Source organism: Cydia fagiglandana, chromosome 3, assembly GCF_963556715.1.
Source record: "Cydia fagiglandana chromosome 3, ilCydFagi1.1, whole genome shotgun sequence".
NCBI lineage: Eukaryota > Metazoa > Arthropoda > Insecta > Lepidoptera > Tortricidae > Cydia > Cydia fagiglandana.
The window spans coordinates 21,649,581-21,670,226 of NC_085934.1; the positions used below are offsets into that span (position 1 = coordinate 21,649,581).

Consider the following 20,646-nt stretch of genomic DNA (forward strand, 5'->3'; position numbering starts at 1 on the left):
AGATAGAAAAAGAGTGGAAGTCGTATCTCGCCGCGAGATACTGTCGCGCCAATCATGTGCTAGGCCTACAGACTACCGCTGGCATTAATGTGCGACATTCCATAAGATTACATGTCTTTGTGACAATCAGCGCCACTGCTCCCTCCACCGACTTCGCACTTGCCAATACGGAGTGTATTACAGGTTGAGGAAATGAAAATAAAACCACAAATAATTATAAATACAACCTAATTTATTCAATATCCCACTGACAGTTAAGAAATGCATCAAATTACTGTATTTAGAGCAACCTACAAGTTAGAAAATATTTATAATTTCACAATCTCATACTTTCAAAAACGGCCACATCGATATGGAATGATAACTTCATACTCAATAGCATTTAAAGTGCGTAAAAAAATGTAAATATCATTGAAGTTGGAAGGCATAACAAACTATATCCGTAGTATATTTCTGTTGGTAACAGTGTGTAGAATTTACACACCTAAGATGGTCTAAATAAGATTCCATGCAATAGCAAGCTTTATTATTCGTTAAACAAAATACTATTACAGTACATATGGTCCTACTTTCCCGCACTAATGCGGGAAATAGCACTTTGTCAAAAGTTTAAAGGGCCATATGTACTGTAAAACGTTGTACGATACACGTGCAAATAAGTAATTCGCAACTCATGTCGATTTAAAACTCTCCCTTCGTTTCGAATTTCCTCTTTTCCGCACTTGTAGCGTAAATAACTATATAACATGAGAAATAAATACCGGTTACATTAGGTGTCTAATTATTAATTACATATATAAGTCATAACAACAGATTTTATTTTGCTTTGAAATGCCCAATGACAGATGAAGAGTGTAAACCTATTTAAGAGTCATGTTCACAAGAAGTTTTATAGAAAAACATATGGAGACTTGTGCCTATCAATTTCAATACATTACTATAAATTATTTATAAACTATTTAAAACTAGATTGACACGTCCTTTCAAGACAACGAGGTGTTTGTTACTTTTTACAAAATCCGCCATTTCTTATCAAGTCATAAATCTAACGCTGCATTTAATGTTGCCAGCATAAAAAATTCTACGGGAATCCAAAGTACAAGTACACTTAATGTACCATCAGTCGTAAAAGTGCACGGCGACTTTGAATGAATTCATTCATAATCTCTCCATGCAATTCATACTGGCACTATTTTTATTTAAAAAACTGGCAACACTTGAAACGTTAGATTATACTTCGATTAAAAAATAACGAATCTGTGTACTTTGAAAGTGTTACCAGTGTATACACTGCCTACAGATTATATATATATTTTCCCACTTAGACTGAGACACACACACTCGCGCACTAGTGGTCGCTACTTTCAATCCATCCTAACTTTAAAAAAAAAGAATCTGACCCCGTTATAAAGTCGGTTCATCGTCTATCTCACTCTAACTTACTACACCCTGACTATTTATAAAGAGTGGAAGAGGCGCGCTACAAAATAGAAAAGTAGGCCGAAGCTTTCAAACGTATATCCACCTCATTTTTCCAGTGCAGTGCGACAGAGACAAGTAGCGACCAGCGGTGCCTTCAGATCTGTTTGCTAGGATTACAGCTCGTCCCGCTTCTTCGCGTTGCCCTTCCTGTCGAAGCCCTTGAGTTCGCTGGAGGCCTGCTCCGCGATGTACTTGATAAAGTCGTCGAGGGCACGTCCACCCTGGAATAACAAAACAATTTTTATAATAAGCTGTAAGGGTAGAAAAATTTAAGGCACAAGTCTAAGTCAGTTAATGCTCTGAATCGACAAATCACTACACCTTAAGCCTGATCAGATCTGCGAAATCGAATCCACACTCACGTTCTTGACTTCGCGCCGCGATTCGCGCATGTGTGTGGAGCGGGAATTCAAACTTTTGAATGCAGTTTACCTGAGATGACTACTCACGTTATATCTGATGGGCTTCTTGCCGTCGGCGGACTTCCAGTAGATGGTGGGGAACCCTGACACGTCGTATAGAGATTTGGGCCAGTCGTTGGCCGTCGCGTCGATCTTGACGATGTCGACGTCTTCACCCTTCAACTGTAATGAGAAAGTTATAATTAATTATAAATTAGCTTGTGCTATGGGTGATCTAATTATAATGTTAAATTGGATCTAGACAACATGATAGATTATTATATACATATATCTGTTATTACAGGGTGTGATTCAAAAATCTGTATTTCAGAATAATCTTTACAATTCACTTTTATGAGAAACTTAAACTCACCACTGTCCGTGACCAAACTCTTGAAGCTTGCTGAAGGAACATACCTTCTCTCCCAGCTCCTCCCACACTGGAGTAAGCTTCTGGCAATGACCGCACCAAGGCGCGTACAACTCAACGAGCGCGTCACGGCCGCTGTCCGTGACTAATCTCTTGAACTCCTACACATTGTCTAACACTAGGAGCATACCTTCTCTCCCAGCTCCTCCCACACTGGGGTAAGCTTCTGGCAATGACCGCACCAAGGCGCGTAGAACTCGATGAGCGCGTCACGGCCACTGTCCGTGACTAATCTCTTGAATTCCTAGACATTGTCAACACTAGGAGCATACCTTCTCTCCCAGCTCCTCCCACACAGGAGTAAGCTTCTGGCAATGACCACACCAAGGCGCGTAGAACTCGACGAGCGCGTCCCGGGCGCTGTCCGTGACTAATCTCTTGAACTTCTACACATTGTCTAACACTAGGAGCATACCTTCCCTCCCAGCTCCTCCCACACAGGAGTAAGCTTCTGGCAATGACCGCACCAAGGCGCGTAGAACTCGATGAGCGCGTCACGGCCGCTGTCCGTGACTAATCTCTTGAATTCCTAGACATTGTCAACACTAGGAGCATACCTTCTCTCCCAGCTCCTCCCACACAGGAGTAAGCTTCTGGCAATGACCGCACCAAGGCGCGTAGAACTCGATGAGCGCGTCACGGCCGCTGTCCGTGACTAGACTCTTGAAGTTCTTGCCGACGGCGACCTTGACGGGGCCGTCGTTGGGCTCGGGGACGGCTTCGGACTTGATGAAGGGCTCTAGTTTGCCGGCGAGCAGGTCCTTGGTGAATTGGAGGACGTTCTCGATGCTGGAAATTTAAATTTAAGTTAGAAACTTCAGAAACTTTTCAATAACATAAGTTCAAATAAGTGCAGCTTTTCCAGAGCTATTCATACATTTAAGGAGTAAATGTGTAACGTTTTCAGGCACAACAGTATCAGTTGTCAATAAGAATAATTTGCATTCTTATAATAGTAACGCCATGACGCCTCATTGTGAAGTTACCTTGCACATATAAGTATGTATTTACCTTAACCCCATTGTTCAAGTAAGCAAGTACTTAGGTAATGAAAATTTACAAGAAAATTATAACTAGGTAACGACAGTCGGTCTTATCGCCAAAAAGCGATCTCTTCCAGATCTGATTAAGGTCTCTTAATATTAACATTTAATGACGCAAACTCAGGTTTCATTTTAGATTCAAACTCATTGAATTTAGTGATAATTTTAGGCCAAGGATAGTGTCCATGAAGTTGATTATCAAGTAGGTATTTTCTCCTACATAATAAGTTCGTAACAAGTAATTAAAATGAAGTGGAGCATTCCGAAAACGCATCGATAAGCAGCAATCGGAACAAAACGTAAATGCACATGCACAATGCAGTCGTAAACTATAAAAATAGGCATTTATAAATTTACTATGTCCATTACTAGTTTTTAAAAATGTGTACTGCCTTTTTACAACAAGGTGTTGATTTAAAGCTATAGGTTATTAGATATACTATAGGTGATATTTCATATATCTTCAGCCCTTTAAATTTAGATATTGACCACGCGAACTGCACAAACTTGGCAGTAATATGTATACACCCTATGAGCTCCATACTTGACTTAGCAAATGGACATGTAAACTTAGCATAGCCCGACTCGTAAGTCCCCACACACCATTTATAAAAGTCTAAAACTCCTGGGACTTCGTCGTCTCGTAAAAATAATGTATTAACACTTTGACTACCGAGAACTATTATTGGAAACAGGCGGGCTGTCGATCGCTTTTCACGTTCATTCAGCCACATTCCCTGGTTTGGAGCTGCAGTTGCAGTATTACTGTCACTGTGGCATTCCCACACTTTTCTCCTCTTATTTTCCTGCTAAGTGCTTTGTGTAAAAATACGCAATTATGTATAACGGGTTAGCACTGATTGACTAGCACGTTATCTTTTCGCTTTTAATTAATATTTTGATTTTAATTAATATAGATTTCCGCAAAGTAACGCCTGATTCTATTCACTATTTCTAAGACAAATATTTACCTGAACTCAGCGGACATGATGTACTTGTTGCCATCGGCGTCTCTGCCGGCGACGACGGGCTTGTCACCCTTGGCGAAGTCGACGCCATACTCGTTCAGTTCGTGAACTCGTCCTTCAGAGAGCCAGTAAAGTCACAAGAAACTCTTCTTCTCTGTAGTGTAATGTACCTGAACTCAGCGGACATGATGTACTTGTTGCCGTCGGCGTCTCTGCCGGCGACGACGGGCTTGTCACCCTTGGCGAAGTCGACGCCATACCCGTTCAGTTCGTGAACTCGTCCTTCAGAGAGCCAGTAAAGTCACAAGAAACTCTTCTTCTCTGTAGTGTAATGTACCTGAACTCAGCGGACAGTCAGCATCAGATATACCTGAGCGGGTAAGGTGTCCAAGAAAACATATACACTTCAATCGTCACAAAAATAAGGACATCTAAGTTGTCATTTTAGCATTGGCTTTCAGTTCGTCACATATATCTTAACTTCTGAGTTTTTCTTTAACACATACACCCTTATTTAATCACAATGACAATAACGGTTAGAAACTCAGTGGTAACTAAGCACTCAAATTCAAGCTGCTGTCATTAATACCTACACGCACTGCCAATCACGTACGTCAGCAGCCAGGGTGCCAGCAGTTGCTAAGCAGTTGTTATTTCAATGGTAACTAAGCATCAACATTTTATCTGTTTAACTTTTAAAAAAATACTGTAGCAGCTACGAATTGACACCTCCTTTCTTAAAGAAGTATTTTATCGTCAAGTGTCAAACTTAGACAATAAATAAGTAGGTTTTACGAGAATGATAGGTTTTTTATTTTAACTGTCATAGGCGGCCGTTCTTCCAAATCGTAGAGCATATTATATGTTAATATATTCATTTAGCCCGCTTATTGTACTAAAATATACTATATAGTACTAAAATACGATGCTCCGAATCGATCAAAGAACGAAGGAGAAAATAATAGAATTGAAACTTAACACGTTCTCTGTCCCAATCTGACATGTAAACCTTATGGCTTTGTAATAGAGGCTAGCCGTTAAAACCATCACTGCCATGCATATACGAGTACACCTACGTAATATGCTAACTGTTGACCATAGGAATGACGAATTTTGTTTTTACAACTTAGCAGAGAGGATAGAGTATAATACGGAGTTATAAGGCTTGGCCACACACAGAGCGCGACGCAGCGCCGCGTCCGCGCCGCGTGATGCCGACGCGAAGCCTGGTCAAACAGGGCGCGCGCCGATCGCGCCGGCCTCACGCTCTCAACACGCCCTCAAGGCGCGCGTGAACGCGGCGCGGCCGCGCGGGAACGCGGCGCACCGCTCGCTGCCTAACGTCCGATCCTACTGATGTGACCTTGCGCGACGCGGCGGGCCGCCGCGTCCGCTCGGCGCAGCGCTGCGCACGCGCCGCGCGGACGCAAGGGGCCGCGCGGCGCGGGGCGCGACAGAAGCGGGGCGTGATACCGGCGGGACGCAGTCTGTTTGACGTCGGTAACCTGTTAGCATGTGCCGCGGTCGCGCGACGTGGACGCGGCGCGGACGCGGCGCTGCGTCGCGCTCTGTATGTGGCCAAGCCTATATACAGTATGTATCAGAACGAAAGGCCAAGAAAGAGACCCATTAATGTTTAGGTCATACTGAGCAACTTTTACTATGGGACCAACCCCGAAACCCCGGAAAAAAATTACTCTTCCATAGAAAATTTCAACATCAGACCAGCAAAATGTATGAAACTTCCAAGTATTTTTCCGCGTTTTCGGGGTTGGTCCCATAGTAAAAGTTGTTCAGTATGACCTAAACATTAATGGGTCTCTTTCTTGGCCTTTCGTTCAAACTAACGTTCGTACTAACAATAAGTTCAAATATATACAGTATGTATCAACATACTGTACATCTTTGAACTTATTGTTAGTATAACCAGTATAACCTAGCAGTAAACATCAAATGGCATTCCGCACAGGAGTAATCTAAGGAACGCTTACTGCGGGTTCAAACCTACAACGTCCTGTTAGAAAGTCGTACAGTCACCTGCAATAATATGTTACACAACATAGGCCGCAAAAATATCTGACACGATCTTATTTATAGAGCCGTAAGAGCGTGTCACATATTTTTGCGGCCTTCGAAGAGTAACATATTATTGCAGGTGACTGTACATACTTTACATGTGACATATCTTCAAAAAACATATAAACTTATGCGAAATTAATATAAAACTAGAAATTAATAATAGAAATGAAACCCAAAAAAAAAGTTGTAATATCTAGGGGTGCGCGTCCGACTGAGATTTGAACCCGCGGTCTCTGCTTTGAAAAGCAAACGCCTTAGTCACAAGACCACAACGTGCCTTGACAATTGGCTCTAAATTCGGCTTCAGTTAGCTTTCGCTATGTGTCACTCATTCGTTTTGATGATTCTATTCAATAAAAAGAAATAGTTTTCAGTAAGCTGACTGACAGGCCTCTGTCAATGGTTGAAGGGCAAAACGTGAGATAGATGTATGTGATGACAAGACTGTACTGCTTTCGATGATTGTCAAAACGCTTTACCTGAAATTAGCATAGCTATTATTCATTCAATATACGACCATACATGTATGCTTTAAACGTCTATTTTTCCATATTGTTCAGATATATTTGACACGTTGACCGCTTAGATACCAATGGTTTTTTGACAGCTAAGGTATCAATGATTTGTTGTAAGTGTAGAAATTAATGAATAGCGACTGTTAAGATATTTGTGACATGTTGAGCGCTCACAAGTAAATGCTACCATGACAGTCAACAACTTTTTGACAGTTTAAACGTTTACCTCTCTTTGAGCACCTGGAGTGTATAGCGACTTCTGCTGCTGACTGGACATGATGTACTTGTTGCCGTCGGCGTCTCTGCCGGCGACGACGGTCTTGTCTCCCTTGGTGAAGACGATGCCATACTCGTTCAGCTAGTCCTTTAGAGAACCAGTAAAGTCACAAGAAACTCTTCCTCTCTATATGAAGTGTAATTTACCTGAACTCAGCGGACATGATGTACTTGTTGCCGTCGGCGTCTCTGCCGGCGACGACGGGCTTGTCACCCTTGGCGAAGTCGATGCCATACTCGTTCAGTTCGTGAACTCGTCCTTCAGAGAGCCAGTAAAGTCACAAGAAACTCTTCTTCTCTATAGTGTAATTTACATGAACTCGGCAGACATGATGTACTTGTTGCCGTCGGCGTCTCTGCCGGCGACGACGGGCTTGTCACCCTTGGCGAAGTCGATGCCATACTCGTTCAGCTAGTCTTTTAGACAACCAGTAAAGTCACAAGAAACTCTTCTTCTCTATAGTGTAATGTACCTGAACTCAGCGGACATGATGTACTTGTTGCCGTCGGCGTCTCTGCCGGCGACGACGGGCTTGTCACCCTTGGCGAAGTCAATGCCATACTCGTTCAGTTCGTGGGTGAACTCGTCTTTGCTGCTGATGGCGAAGGTCACTTCTGAGAGCTCCTTGGCGACCTGATAAAGATTCAATTTTAAAATTTAATGTTAAAAAAATGATGATTAATGTTAAAATTGAAGACCTGATTCTTACAAATCTGGACTTTCTTGGGCTCATTCCACTCAGAGTCGCCAGCCTCCATCCTACCATTAAAAAAAGATGTCCCGAAATGTCCGTTCCATTACGTCACGTTTTAGTGTGAATTTTTTTCATTTGTACGTGACGTAGTGGAAACTAAAATCTTCATACAATTTTTTATGTAATTTTTTAGCATCAGGATTGGTGATTCTGAGTTGCAAGAACCAAAAAAGGTCAGGATCTGTGAGAGTCAGGTTTTAATTTTTTTTAAAGCTCTAATACAGACAAATATGATATCTACAAATAGAAAACACGTGCTTGTAATTTATCAATTTTAACCTATATGGGTTCTACATGTGTAATGTGTTTATAAAAAGATATAACAATGTTTTGTTAACAAGATGCACTCTGCCAAACGTTTCAGAAAATATTTCGTAACATTTACGGCTGCACATTCGTAAGTTTTACCGATTACATTTTTTTTCTTCCATCTCACCTTGAGCACACGGTTCCTCCAGTAGTTGGTGCCCTTGGGGTTCTTGACGTAGTCCACGTCGTAGTAGGCGACCACCAGAGGGTTGGAGAAATCGGCGATGTTATCCTTCTGGCGCACGCCGACCAGACCGTGGCTGGAAACGATCATACATTTATCATAACACGTTTATCTACAGAATAAATAGTACCTACTAGATACAGAAGGTTCATTCTCTAACAAAACGAGTCAATTACGAGATACAAGCTCAAGCGCGAGCAGGCATCCGTTCCGTAGCGGTGCGCGGCAACCTAGACTAGACACCAAAATTGGTGTGGGTCGCATGTACTTGTAGCGACGCGACGAGATCGCGGAATGAGCCACGCCTGATATGGTTAAGTATGTGGATGGTCTGATACTGAAAAACAACTGTAATTTGCTTGTACCTAGTTTATCTATGGTTCCAAAATTCTTGTGTTGGCCAGGAGTCGGCAAACCGCAGCTCGCGAGCCGCATGTTACTAATTGGAAGTACGATCGCGGCTCTTCAAGCGGCCAAAAAAAATTACATTTAAATTTTTTAAGACTACTGAATACACCTTTTTTCAAAAATGGATGCAAAGTCGACTTTGCCGTCTAAAAAATAGGTCGCGAAGCGCGTAGTTTATGGTCAGTCAAAAATTAAAAAGTTAAAAACATTGCAGTCTCGATTTTGGGACTGCAATGTTGCATACAAATTCCATTATTTGTCGATTTCCAAACTTTTTAAAAGTTGAAATGGCCATATCAAATGAAGGCACAGGCCCATTAAACAGACAAACAGATGATTAGTACCGCGACTATTTAGCTGTCTCAAATAGGTTGGCGTATTTTCGGCAGAAAAAAAAATACACTTCTATTTTTTTATTAAAAAAATAAAAAGGCGGCAAGGGCTTTTTTCTGTGAAAATATATACGTAAGAACGTTGCTTTTGTAAAATATTTCTATATATGACTCGGCTGGAAGGCTACTTGCTGGCTTCGGATTCAATTAAACGGACTCCCAAGGTCGTCCGTTTAAAACGAATCCTCAGCCTGCAAGTAGCTACTTCCGAGCCTCGACAATAATGTACTATTTCCGGCTCTTTGAGATTCCTGGTGGTGTGGTGGAATAGTGGTGATTTCTAGTCTCTCTACGGATACGTGTGGCTATCGTGTTCAAAAGTTTGCCGACCCCCGGGTTAGGCGGTTTACACATTTACACACGATTTGTCGGTCGTATAAATCGTCCATCGTTCAGACGATACCTGTGTGTTTTGTCTAAGGGGCTGTCCATAAATTACGTCATCGATTTTTCATCGGTTACCGGTAGGCTAGGTAAATTGAGCCTACATCGAATTTAATTTGGTCACAGTTTAGACGACGCATAAAATTATGCGCCACGCTTATTAAAGCGTGTAACGGCGTATCAAGAATGTTTATGACTAAAAGTCACGATTTTATACGCTAACTTAGTCACTGTGGTTTACTAATTAAAAGATTACACGCCTTTATCATAATAGGCAATCCGTCGTCTTCAAAATTTAAAAAAATCTTACATCAGACGGTTTTAATATTTCATATATTTTCTATGAACTCGCGTCTTTTTTTGTGCAATAACGATTTCTCACACAGATCGTGGAGTTAGTGTCAGAATCGCATTTTAAGATTATTATATATGATTTACATCAATTTTATTCGTAAAATACTTAGTAATGGCGGGCGTGGCTCACTCCGCGATTTCGTCGCTTTGCTACAGGTAGCTAAAAGTACATCCGTTCGACCCCAATTTTGGGGTTTGCCATAAGCCGCGCGTGGCGCTGTCGCCACCTAGCGGCCATATCTGTGCTGATCGTGACAGACGCGTTTTGTTAGAGAGTGAGTCTTCTGTGCCTAGTACTATTATTTATTCTGTGGTAATGGTTATGGCTGTTATATTTTCAAATACAAATGGTTATTATAAGTGACATTATCAATAAAATGAATGCATTTTAGCATAACTAATTCAATGGGTGAACAAATGTAATATACATATTCTATTCAAATGTATCCATAAATAGTTACGTTGTGCAATCTGCTGAAAATAAGCATACGAAATTTGAACGCCAAGATCTTAATACTCGTCGTAGTTGTACCCACAGCGCCATGGACAAATATAGGTTATGATTAGGGATGTACCGACTAGTCGGGAAAGCCGAATATCCGGCCTCATTTGAAGTCAGCGATTAGTCGGCGACTAGTCGGCAAAAATGGCCGATTAGTCGGCACTTTATAAGTGACCGACAATCAAGGCAAAAATAAATTAATACAGCAAATATTTACCATAAACTTTTCACCTATTATATCCAAATTCCTATTTAGGGTCTTTTCGAAAAATTTTATTCGAATTATTGACCGTGTGGTCGCTTTCTTATGTCCGGTTGTCGTAGGAATAGCCTTAGGATTTTTTTATTTATTAATATTTTATTTTTTAGCGTTACGTTATATGATGAATAGCGCGACGAAGGGGGGAAAAACGATTGTTTTTTTTTTAATTGATCTGAGCCGAACTTAGACGAAACTAATGATCAGACCGACTAGCCGACTATTCGGCCGACTAATCGGCCATCCGAGTGCCGATTAGTCGGCCAAATCAATAGTCGGTACATCACTATAGTTATGATATATGTTGTCAACGTAACCTTCACACTTTCAAATAAGGTTTACATTAGCTCGCTTGTGTACATTTTAGGTACTCAATAGATGTCACTAGTTTCAAACGAACTAAAATGTATCGTAGTTACATTGCAAGGGTTAATTTTCAGCCTATTTCCAATGTTATCGCGAATCAGATCAGATGTAGGTACACTAGTCACGAGATGTCGTGTTGTGGCCATACATTCACTGACGGCCCGATTCCAACTTCAAGATACGTCAGTTAATAGATCTAGAAAAGATATGGATTAGATATGTCAGTGTCAAACCAGTGTCAAAATTGACGTTTCTTAAAACAAATACGTCACTTTTGACACTTGTTTGACACTGAAATATCTAATCCATATCGTTTAAATATCTAGTATTTGACGTATCTCATTGTTCGAATACGGCTGTGAGTCGGTACAATGTCAAGAGAGATTGTGGTCAAATCATAGACTAGGAATCCTCTAGGCGGAGTTTAGAGCAATTATTTCATGAAACCGATGCCGCCAAAAAATACTGGGGTGCGAGGGACGAGAGGTGAGCGAGTCCCGTGCCGTGATTGGTCCGTTCAGACACGGGCGTCACACAAAGATACTTTGACTCGAAAATGGAGTAAAACTACCGAATATTTGTGGCGGAGGGGGTAGCGCTACTATGCTTTCTGTCTCAGTCTGGAGGATGTCTTGTCTGTGGGTCAAATACCAATAAAAAAAACTTACTAGTTGTCCTTGATGAAGGCCTTGAGAGAGGGTGCAGCACCATCGCCAGAGTACACCACGGAGGACTCCTCAAACTTGTTCTGCAGGCGCTTGGGACGGTACAGGACTACATTGTCTCTGTGAACAAGAAATAAATTTAAAAAAAAAACTTAAATAAATTTCTATAGTCATGGGTCGAGTCAGGGGTGTTTTCCATGTATTTATATTATACATATCGTTGTCTAAGTACGTTGTGGATACTTGCCTTATTGAGCTTACTGTGGGACTTAGTCAATTTGTGTAGTAATGTCCTATAATATTTATTTATTTATATATTTCGTTTTTTAGCATTAGAAAAAACTTCACAGAAGCAAACGTGCCGTTTTTATCAGGCTCTTTAATTGTTAATAATTATTGAATTATCTAATGTAGCATGGTCAATACATATAATTTACTTCAAATTATTACCGCTAAAAGTGCCGGATTTGGAACCACAAGCTTTTACTTCTGCGAAGTTCTTTCTAATGTAAAAAAAACGGACTATAGTAATAAAGGTGTCACTATCTATTTGATTTGATGCTGACTGTACATCGACTTCCACTTTTACCTATTTGTAATAGAGAAAGACCACTTTTACCTATTTGTAATAGAGAAAGACCACTTTTACCTATTTGTAATAGAGAAAGACCACTTTTACCTATTTGTAATAGAGAAAGACCACTTTTACCTATTTGTAATAGAGAAAGACCACTTTTACCTATTTGTAATAGAGAAAGACCACTTTTACCTATTTGTAATAGAGAAAGACCACTTTTACCTATTTGTAATAGAGAAAGACCACTTTTACCTATTTGTAAAATAGAAAGGATGCATGAAATATCGAATATAATGCAGTTTTAATCATCCAAATCCGTGTTATGAGTTGGAATTGATTCGCAATCATAACATTGCCACATACCGCCAGTTTCACTTTAAATTTATTTATAAACTCAGTTAATTCGTTGTTATTAATAACCGTGTTTATGCAAAAAGTAAACTATTAAACAAATGTGAAACAATTTTTTTCACAACTGCAAAATCAAATCAACATCAAATTATAATAAAATAATATATGTCGGAGCCTGACACCAGAAAGACGTATTGTCGGTCCCATATAGGGCTAAATCTTCTTAGGTCAGATGTCTAGGGTTGTAGCCGGCCTAGTTTGAGTTGAATAAATATTTAAACGGTTTCATATGATCTTTTTATTTTTTCGTTTTTTAATCAGTTAACCTCCTAATAGCAATTAGTTCTTTTTTTACATTAAGTACTGAAATATGGTAGGCACTAGTATGGTTAACGAGTTCGAGTGTTTATTTCATGCACTGGTAGCATACTGGTTACGCTGTGAAGTAATACATCTAGGTGCTGCCCCCACGCGCCCACCGCCTTTAAGACCGTCGCTATCCGACATATAATTAAATATTAATAATAATATTAATAATTAAATATTAGGATTAGGATATTAGGATCTTAATTATAATTAAATATTAGGATCTGCAAATCAGGTCCTAATAGGGTATTTGACTTCTAGTTAAATCAGTTTTTCTAATCAAACTGTCAAAACGTTTTTCTACTATGGAATTTATATGAAACACTAGCATGTGACGTCACGATCAAATTAGCTACTCTTTATAGTTTTATACGGGTTTTAAAATAGAAATTGTGTCTAAAAATAACTGCTGTCTATGTTTCTCTATTAATCTTCTGGTGCTTTATTACTTTCATGGTGTAAAATAATTTACTTTAAATACATTCAAATACGCTACTATTAAAATGAATGTTGTTTAAATGTTGCTAACTATGCTTCACATCTTTAAATAGGTTTCTGAGAGACTACAGCGACGCTTATCATGAATAGTGGCATAAAACAAAATGAAATGCCGTTCGATTTTAAATCTTACCAGTAAAAGATAGAATATTAAATGCAATAGCATTTCATTTTGAGTTGTGCCACTATTCATGATAAGCGTCGAGGTGTGAGAAGAATTCAAAAACAACTTGAGAAAAACAAAAGAAATGTGTAAACATAATGCATAATGAACAAATAGTCAGTGAATAAATACATATGTAAGATAAATAATTTACTTAAGTACCACATAATGATATGTATATTGTGGGCTTTAAGGACACGTCAGTTTAAACAATTTATTACTGGTTCAACTATTCAGAATAATAAAATTAAAAAATGCAGCTTATCTGTATTATCAGTCCAGTTTTTTTAAACTATATGACCATTAAAAACAAAACTATAATACGAAATTGAAATTGATTAGATAACAGTTAATATGTGACATTCATATTTGTATTTAAAATTTGAATAAACTTGTTATTATATTAGTCAATTTATTAACGATTAAGTCAGACTGTTAACACCTGTGTAAACGTACATACAGCTAAGTAAATATGATATAATTGATATAAAAAGTCCTTGAGTACTCTATAAGTCACCTTTGACTTTTAGAGGACATTAAAAATTTCACCTAATGACATTGAAATTGATAATGGTGGCACTTTCAGTATGGAATAAACATATTCTAGGTAATGATAGAGGACCTTTAGAGGTAAAAATTTGTTCCCTATGTCCAGCTTCTATCTCTATTTACAGAGAGGCAGATACTTTTGGTGCGTTGGTCTATTGCAGCGGTCGGCAACCTTTTAGCAGCCAAGGGCCACATAATAGCTAACGAAGATGACGCGGGCCGCACTTTGGTAATATTTGTGACTTTAGCAGACATTGTCATTCGTCAGTACATACAAAATAGCCAGGGAGGCTCGCGGGTTGCCGACCGCTGGTCTATTGTATCTATCCTACTAAAATTTTCGTGATGCACACTTATTGTTCTTTTCTGTTCTTGCTGTTGTTGTCTGTACATGTTCGTACATGTTTTGTGATCGTCACGAATAAAAATCTTTTATCTTATATCTTTACAAAAATTAATAAAATATACAGACAGAACTAGATACAGAAATAAATACAGGGTGTTTGGTACATCGTTTGCCAAATTAAAACGGCAGATAGGTTGAGTCATTTGCTACCTTCTCAAAACTAGAAATTTTTAATTTAGCGCACATTTTTTTTTTCACTTCTATGCCAGTTTTTCGTCATTTTCAAATTTTTACTTGCGTAGTAGAAAAAAAAAACCATGGCCCATTTTGTTTTTCTAGGCATAAGAAGATAGCAAATGACTCAACCTATCTGCCGTTTTAATTTGGCAAACGACAAACACCCAGTATATGTATAAGGGCAGAGTGACTACCTACGTAATGAATTATAATTTCATCATAAGGCAGATTCACTTACTTTGTTCATTTTTCTAAGATAGATGGAGCTAACTTCACTTATAAATTTCGTACTTAAATCTTCGATCAATTATGGATATTTTTTTAAGGCATGTCTTGGCAAGTGTAGGACAGAAACCTAGAAGATAAGGAAAATTACAATAATATTTTTCAAACTACTATTGAAATTATATTAGAAAGAATCAGGGCTCGGAAACCGTTCTCATTTGTCAAACCGGTTTCGTTCATTCGCCCGTTTGCGGCTACCGGTTAAAGAACTGTTCTTTTGAGATAACGGTCTATGTCATATACGTTCTCATTTCGATCTCGAGGAACGAAAATAACCGGTTAAATTGAAAATATCGAAGCGAGATAGAACGAGTAAGTATTGCTATCTCTTTCACGTATGCCAACGAGTTTAAGCGAGAGTCTCCGAAAGCCAAGAGTAACCGGTATTATGTCGTTCCCTGCGAACCATAAAGTTCCGTTCCCTCTTCTTACCGGTTAGGAGAGAGAACGTAATTTGTTAGTTCGCGTTCCATCAATTAACCGGTTTTTTAATGAACGAAATAATATAACGGTTTTGGAACGATATTAACAGGTATTTCAATACCGGTTCCGAGCCCTGGAAAGAATACCGTTCATACACTTACCAAGGCAATACCTATTTAGTAGTAGTTAAAGTTAGTAGGTAGGTGCCACATTAATTTTTGAATTTAAAATGTTCTGTTCATCTTAGTTTTCGACAACTCTGGATTCGTAAGTGTAATATTGATAATAACGAGGGCTGAAATAATAATTTATATAGGCAGTTAAAAAACTATGAAGTATATTATGAAATTAATATCTAATAGAAGGGGAAAAATTATCGGCCATCTATTACCACACCACACAACCACTTCATCAGAAACATCATAGAAGGAAAAATAAATGGAAGTAGAGGGAGGGGAAGACCAAGATAAAGTTATATGAGCCAAGTAAAGAGCATGTAGGGGCCGTGTCGTATCACGACACTAAAGGGCTGGCTTTGGATCAACCAAGGTGGATTCATCAAGCTGCCGACAAGAGCCCAGCTCCTATGTGCAGTTAGCCGCAGAGATAGTTATCCCTCCCTGCTTAAAAATTTCTATGCAGGGGGCTCGGTATCTCGGCAGCTGGCGGTACCATCGCCAAAACTGATAACTGTCCATCGGTGAACCTTATTACAAAAAGCATAAGTTCTACCAATGGGCAGTTAAAGCTTGGCAAAAAAGCGTAGAAATTAAAAAGTGGCAACACTGTAGTGTATTTCAAACCAATATATATAAGAAAACGGGATGACACTACAGTGTTGCCACTTTTTAATTTCTACTCTTTTTTGCCAAGCTGTAAGAGTGTTGGTTTTTTTTACTATAGAGAGGATAAGTCACAAAGAGAAGGTAAGCTAAATAATTGACCTTTTAAATGCATCCATTTGCCGTGCCACTGACGCCACGGGGGTAAAATTTCATCATCATCTCAGCCATAAGACGTCCACTGCTGAACATAGGCCTCCCCCTTATGGGGGGTGAATGCCATAATCGCCACGCTTGGCAGGCGGGTTGGCGATCGCAGTCGAGTACACCGAATTTGAAGGACGCTGTTGCCCGCCCGTCTTGGACGTAGTTTAAGGACATACCCGGGTCTTAAAATGTAGTCTTGTGAATAAATAATGCCAACCTAAAAGTGGGGTGTTTTTCAGTAGATTTTCATTAAAAAAAAAAGATTGACGTCAAATGCCGTCAATGGTGTCGTTGTCACGATTTTGCGTTGACGTCAATTGCCGTCTGTGGCGTTCAAAAGGTCAAAAATCAATAAAAACTCACTTGTAACCAGCCTTGTCCAAGACCTCCTTAGCGCTGGAGTGCGCAAACGTAACCTCCTCCCTCATCTTATCAGCCGTCTTCAGGAACTCTCCCTTCAAGTCACTCTCCTTCTCGAAGAAACCGATGGCGGTGACCTCGTCCTTTTTGAGGAAGTTCTCGTAGTCGGCCACGGTGAGGAGGTCTTTAGAGCTGGGGCCAACTTGGGCGCGCATGTATTTGACGATGCCATCTGGTGAAGGAAGTTTGATTAGTTTATGGATGGATAATTGGATGGTGTTTAGCAAAAATGAGTCATCCCACATCCATTTTGCAATAAAATGTCAACTTTAAGCGTCAATTTTTTGAGTTGACAAATTAATGTGGGTTGACACATTATTGCTTAACAACATCCAATTGTGGGACACAATTTTGGTTTAAGAAAAGTTTTTTTTAAAGCAGAACATTTATGTCATTAAGAATAAGTTTTAACCTTTTAACCGCCAGCTATTTTCGATCGAGCGTGCTCATGTCGCCACCGACAGTAATTGTACCACGTAGAGTAAGGTTGGCATAGTTACGGGAGTTATAAATGTGCTGTAAAAGCCAAATCAGATCTTTGTCTTATTTATCAGACTGGCGAAATGAGCTGGAAATGTAATGTCTTATACATATATCAGACTCTGGCGGTAAAAGGGTTAAAAATTAAAAAAAAATCCGTGCTACACTAAATTTAAATAAACCCATGATTTTATGCTCCATGTTAAAAAGAGTTATTCACATCTGGGTTAGTCAATCATTTTATGGTAGTTAGGTATTTTAGGTATTTATATCGTTTAGTTATTAGCACCTGTATATTTGACACATTCAAAAAAGGTAAGGATCAATACCACATGCCATAATTTTAACCTGGCTAATAAATTAAATGTTTGTTTGTTTAGTTTCAGACATTTAACTACGAGGGCTGCTACTTATGTATCCGGAAACACAAAAAATAACAAATATCTATAGTTATAAATGGTTTCATTGTCTTTGTATTTGTCCACCAAGATGAATGATGCACTTTTGCAAATGTAGAAACGACTTTTCATAGCACTTTTTCCATTCTGATCTTGGTATACAAGACGTGCATTTTGTAGGCAAGAACGGCTCTTTCGCGAGTTTTTCTTTTTTTTTTAACCAAATGTTCATGTAATAAATATCTTACAAATGCTCGTCATACTATTGCCATGATATGCCTCTATCTTACGATATATACTATAACCATCTTGCATTATAAGCTCGTTCACAGCATCTATATTTTGTGGGATAACAGCCGATTTTGAGCGTTTTTTTTTTATTCGTCCTACCATAAATACCGTAATATACTACGACCACAATTTATTCACTAAAACATTGACCTTCGATGGAACTTACTCCCCAAAAGTCGAAAAAAGTCGATCCATGCACTATTTTTGAGTTTATCCACTCCGAACATCGTAAAAAAAACACCTACACGAAAATTTTCACAAGAAAATCCGTTGATGGTGCAACAAAGTTTTTTTTTAAATAATGCTACAATGTAAAACCAATTGATAAACATGTGAAACAAACTGTATTTTGCTTCCAAAGAGTTCCATTTTTATATGTTATAAATATATTTTTAATATAGTTCCAGTAAGTGGCCCATTCCCGATACATAAGTAGCAGCCCTCGTATCAAGTCACCTATCTTAATACAGGCTCAGCCTAGTTTGGTCTCTGACGGATATAGTTATATTTTTGTATATTACCTAAATTTGTAAATAATTCTTTTTGTATTTTTTTGTAAAATATAAGGGAAACAGATAATAACTATTAAGTAGGTATTTGATAATAGTTAATAACACAGTTTTCCCTATATCTGATATGAAATTAATATACCTATTATGTATTAGTTTTCGATAAAAAAAAGAATCAACATAATTAAGTGTATCTCCTTGGATGTCACGGGCCTAAAAATCCCGGTCTTTTGATAGGCTTGTGTGGGGATATCAATCCAACATGTAGAGGCCACTTGGAGAGCTAAATCCAATTCTATTTATTAGAATAATGTTAGAGGGTAGACTTAAAAATATCTTATCTCCTGTTGACAAGATAATTTTCTGCTAACTGTGTAAGATAACTAATAATATTTAACATGAAAATTAGGATCAATGCACTGATTATCAGGTTATCTTATCAAATGAATCAAAAACTGGTTCTAAAGGGTCAGAGGAAGTGTGGCGTTGGCAACTTACTTGACTCCCTAGGCCCGTTGTAGTCCTGAGATACCTCTCCTTTACGGAAGATCTTCAGGGTCGGGTAACCCGAGACGGAGAACTGCTCGCAGGTAGCCTTGCCGCCCTCCGTGCAGTCCACCTTCGCCAGCGTCACCTGCGGGTCGTCGCCCTTCAGCACGCCGGCCGCCACCGCGTACTCCGGTTTCAGTCTTTTACAATGTCCGCACCTAATACAAACATCGTAAAAATCGATTTACACACTACACATTCAAATTAATCACCCTTCAGTGTCAATGACTTACCATGGAGCGTAAAACATGACCAGCGCCGTATCATGTTGGGATAGTACAGATGAAAAGTCCGAATCTGTAAGATCTAGCACGTCCTCTTCAGCTGCCCTACACAAATATATTACACCTAAGAATAACACGATTTTAAGTGATCCCATCATTTTTGTGCCGGCACTTTACTAAGAACCGTGCGCTATAGCTCGCCACCGAACAGAAGCTGAAGAATAGAAAGGGACAAGGACCGGAAAAATACACGTATGATGCTGCAGAATGACACAAGCCGGCACAGCGTTGGCTGTTTCTGATTGGTCCGTTGTCGATGCGTTCACGTTTCAATTTAATGCAATAATTTTGATTCGCTCTTACACAACTGAATTATAGTGCGTCAAGCAAATCTTGTCAGTAGCAATGTAAGAGCCGTAACACACTACCGCACCGCACCAAGGTCATTGTGGGATGCACCCATAAGTAAGAGGGAGAAAGAGATATCGCTTTCTCCCTTTTACTTATGGGTGCGTCCCACAATGACCTTGGTGCGGTGCGATAGTGTGTTAGCTACTTAAAGCAAACCAAAGTAGGGCAACCCTCAAAGAGTAGTATTGCGCTAAGAAAAGCAGCACTGTACAATGTACATCGAACCAAAACTTTTTTTTCCGCTGAACGCGCCCTATTACGTACGTCAATTCAAATTGTCACTCGCGGATTTCTCCATTGAAAATGTTAAAAATTGTTATTAATAGGTATGGAAGGGCAATTTAAAAGCGGTGTGTGATGTTGATAAAAATGATTAACTAATTTGAAGATCTCGAAATAAAATTAGAAGTGGATTATGCCGTTAAACAAGAATGTATTGCTTCAGCAGGTTAGATGTCCTACTGGATTTTAATATTTTATTAAATTTCTCAGTTGGCACTGTAGGCATTGTAGGCATCTTAGCTTTGAGCATAATCTTATTTAATATATTGGTATTTAATGGTGACGCAGCAGAAATATCTCTCGAAATAGAATCGATTCAGAATGTAAACAAAGAAGATGATGGCTGTCATTCACGGTCCACATTCCACAGATAAAACAGGCGACACGCGATTTTCGAATTATTCGAACACAGTGTTGCTAACCCGCGATTTTTCAAATTTGCCGCCGTTTGCTACTGACAAGATTTGCTTGACCCAGTATATGCTTTAATTATTGTTATAGAGATTTTAATAAGTTTTAAACATAT

At 39.0% G+C, this 20,646-nt stretch overlaps 1 protein-coding gene across 1 annotated transcript; it reads right to left on the reverse strand.

Moving 5' to 3' along the window:
- Nucleotides 1-213: 213 nt before the first annotated feature.
- LOC134680370 (protein disulfide-isomerase A3) lies at nucleotides 214-19,690 on the reverse strand. Its single transcript, XM_063539495.1, has 9 exons — nucleotides 19,437-19,690; nucleotides 19,153-19,361; nucleotides 16,920-17,148; nucleotides 11,776-11,892; nucleotides 8,386-8,518; nucleotides 7,668-7,828; nucleotides 2,871-3,102; nucleotides 1,932-2,066; nucleotides 214-1,703 (listed from the first exon to the last, which is right to left on the reverse strand). The coding sequence occupies exons 1-9, from the start codon at nucleotides 19,583-19,585 to the stop codon at nucleotides 1,596-1,598; spliced, it is 1,473 nt and encodes a 490-aa protein (XP_063395565.1). The 5' UTR covers nucleotides 19,586-19,690; the 3' UTR covers nucleotides 214-1,595.
- Nucleotides 19,691-20,646: the final 956 nt, after the last annotated feature.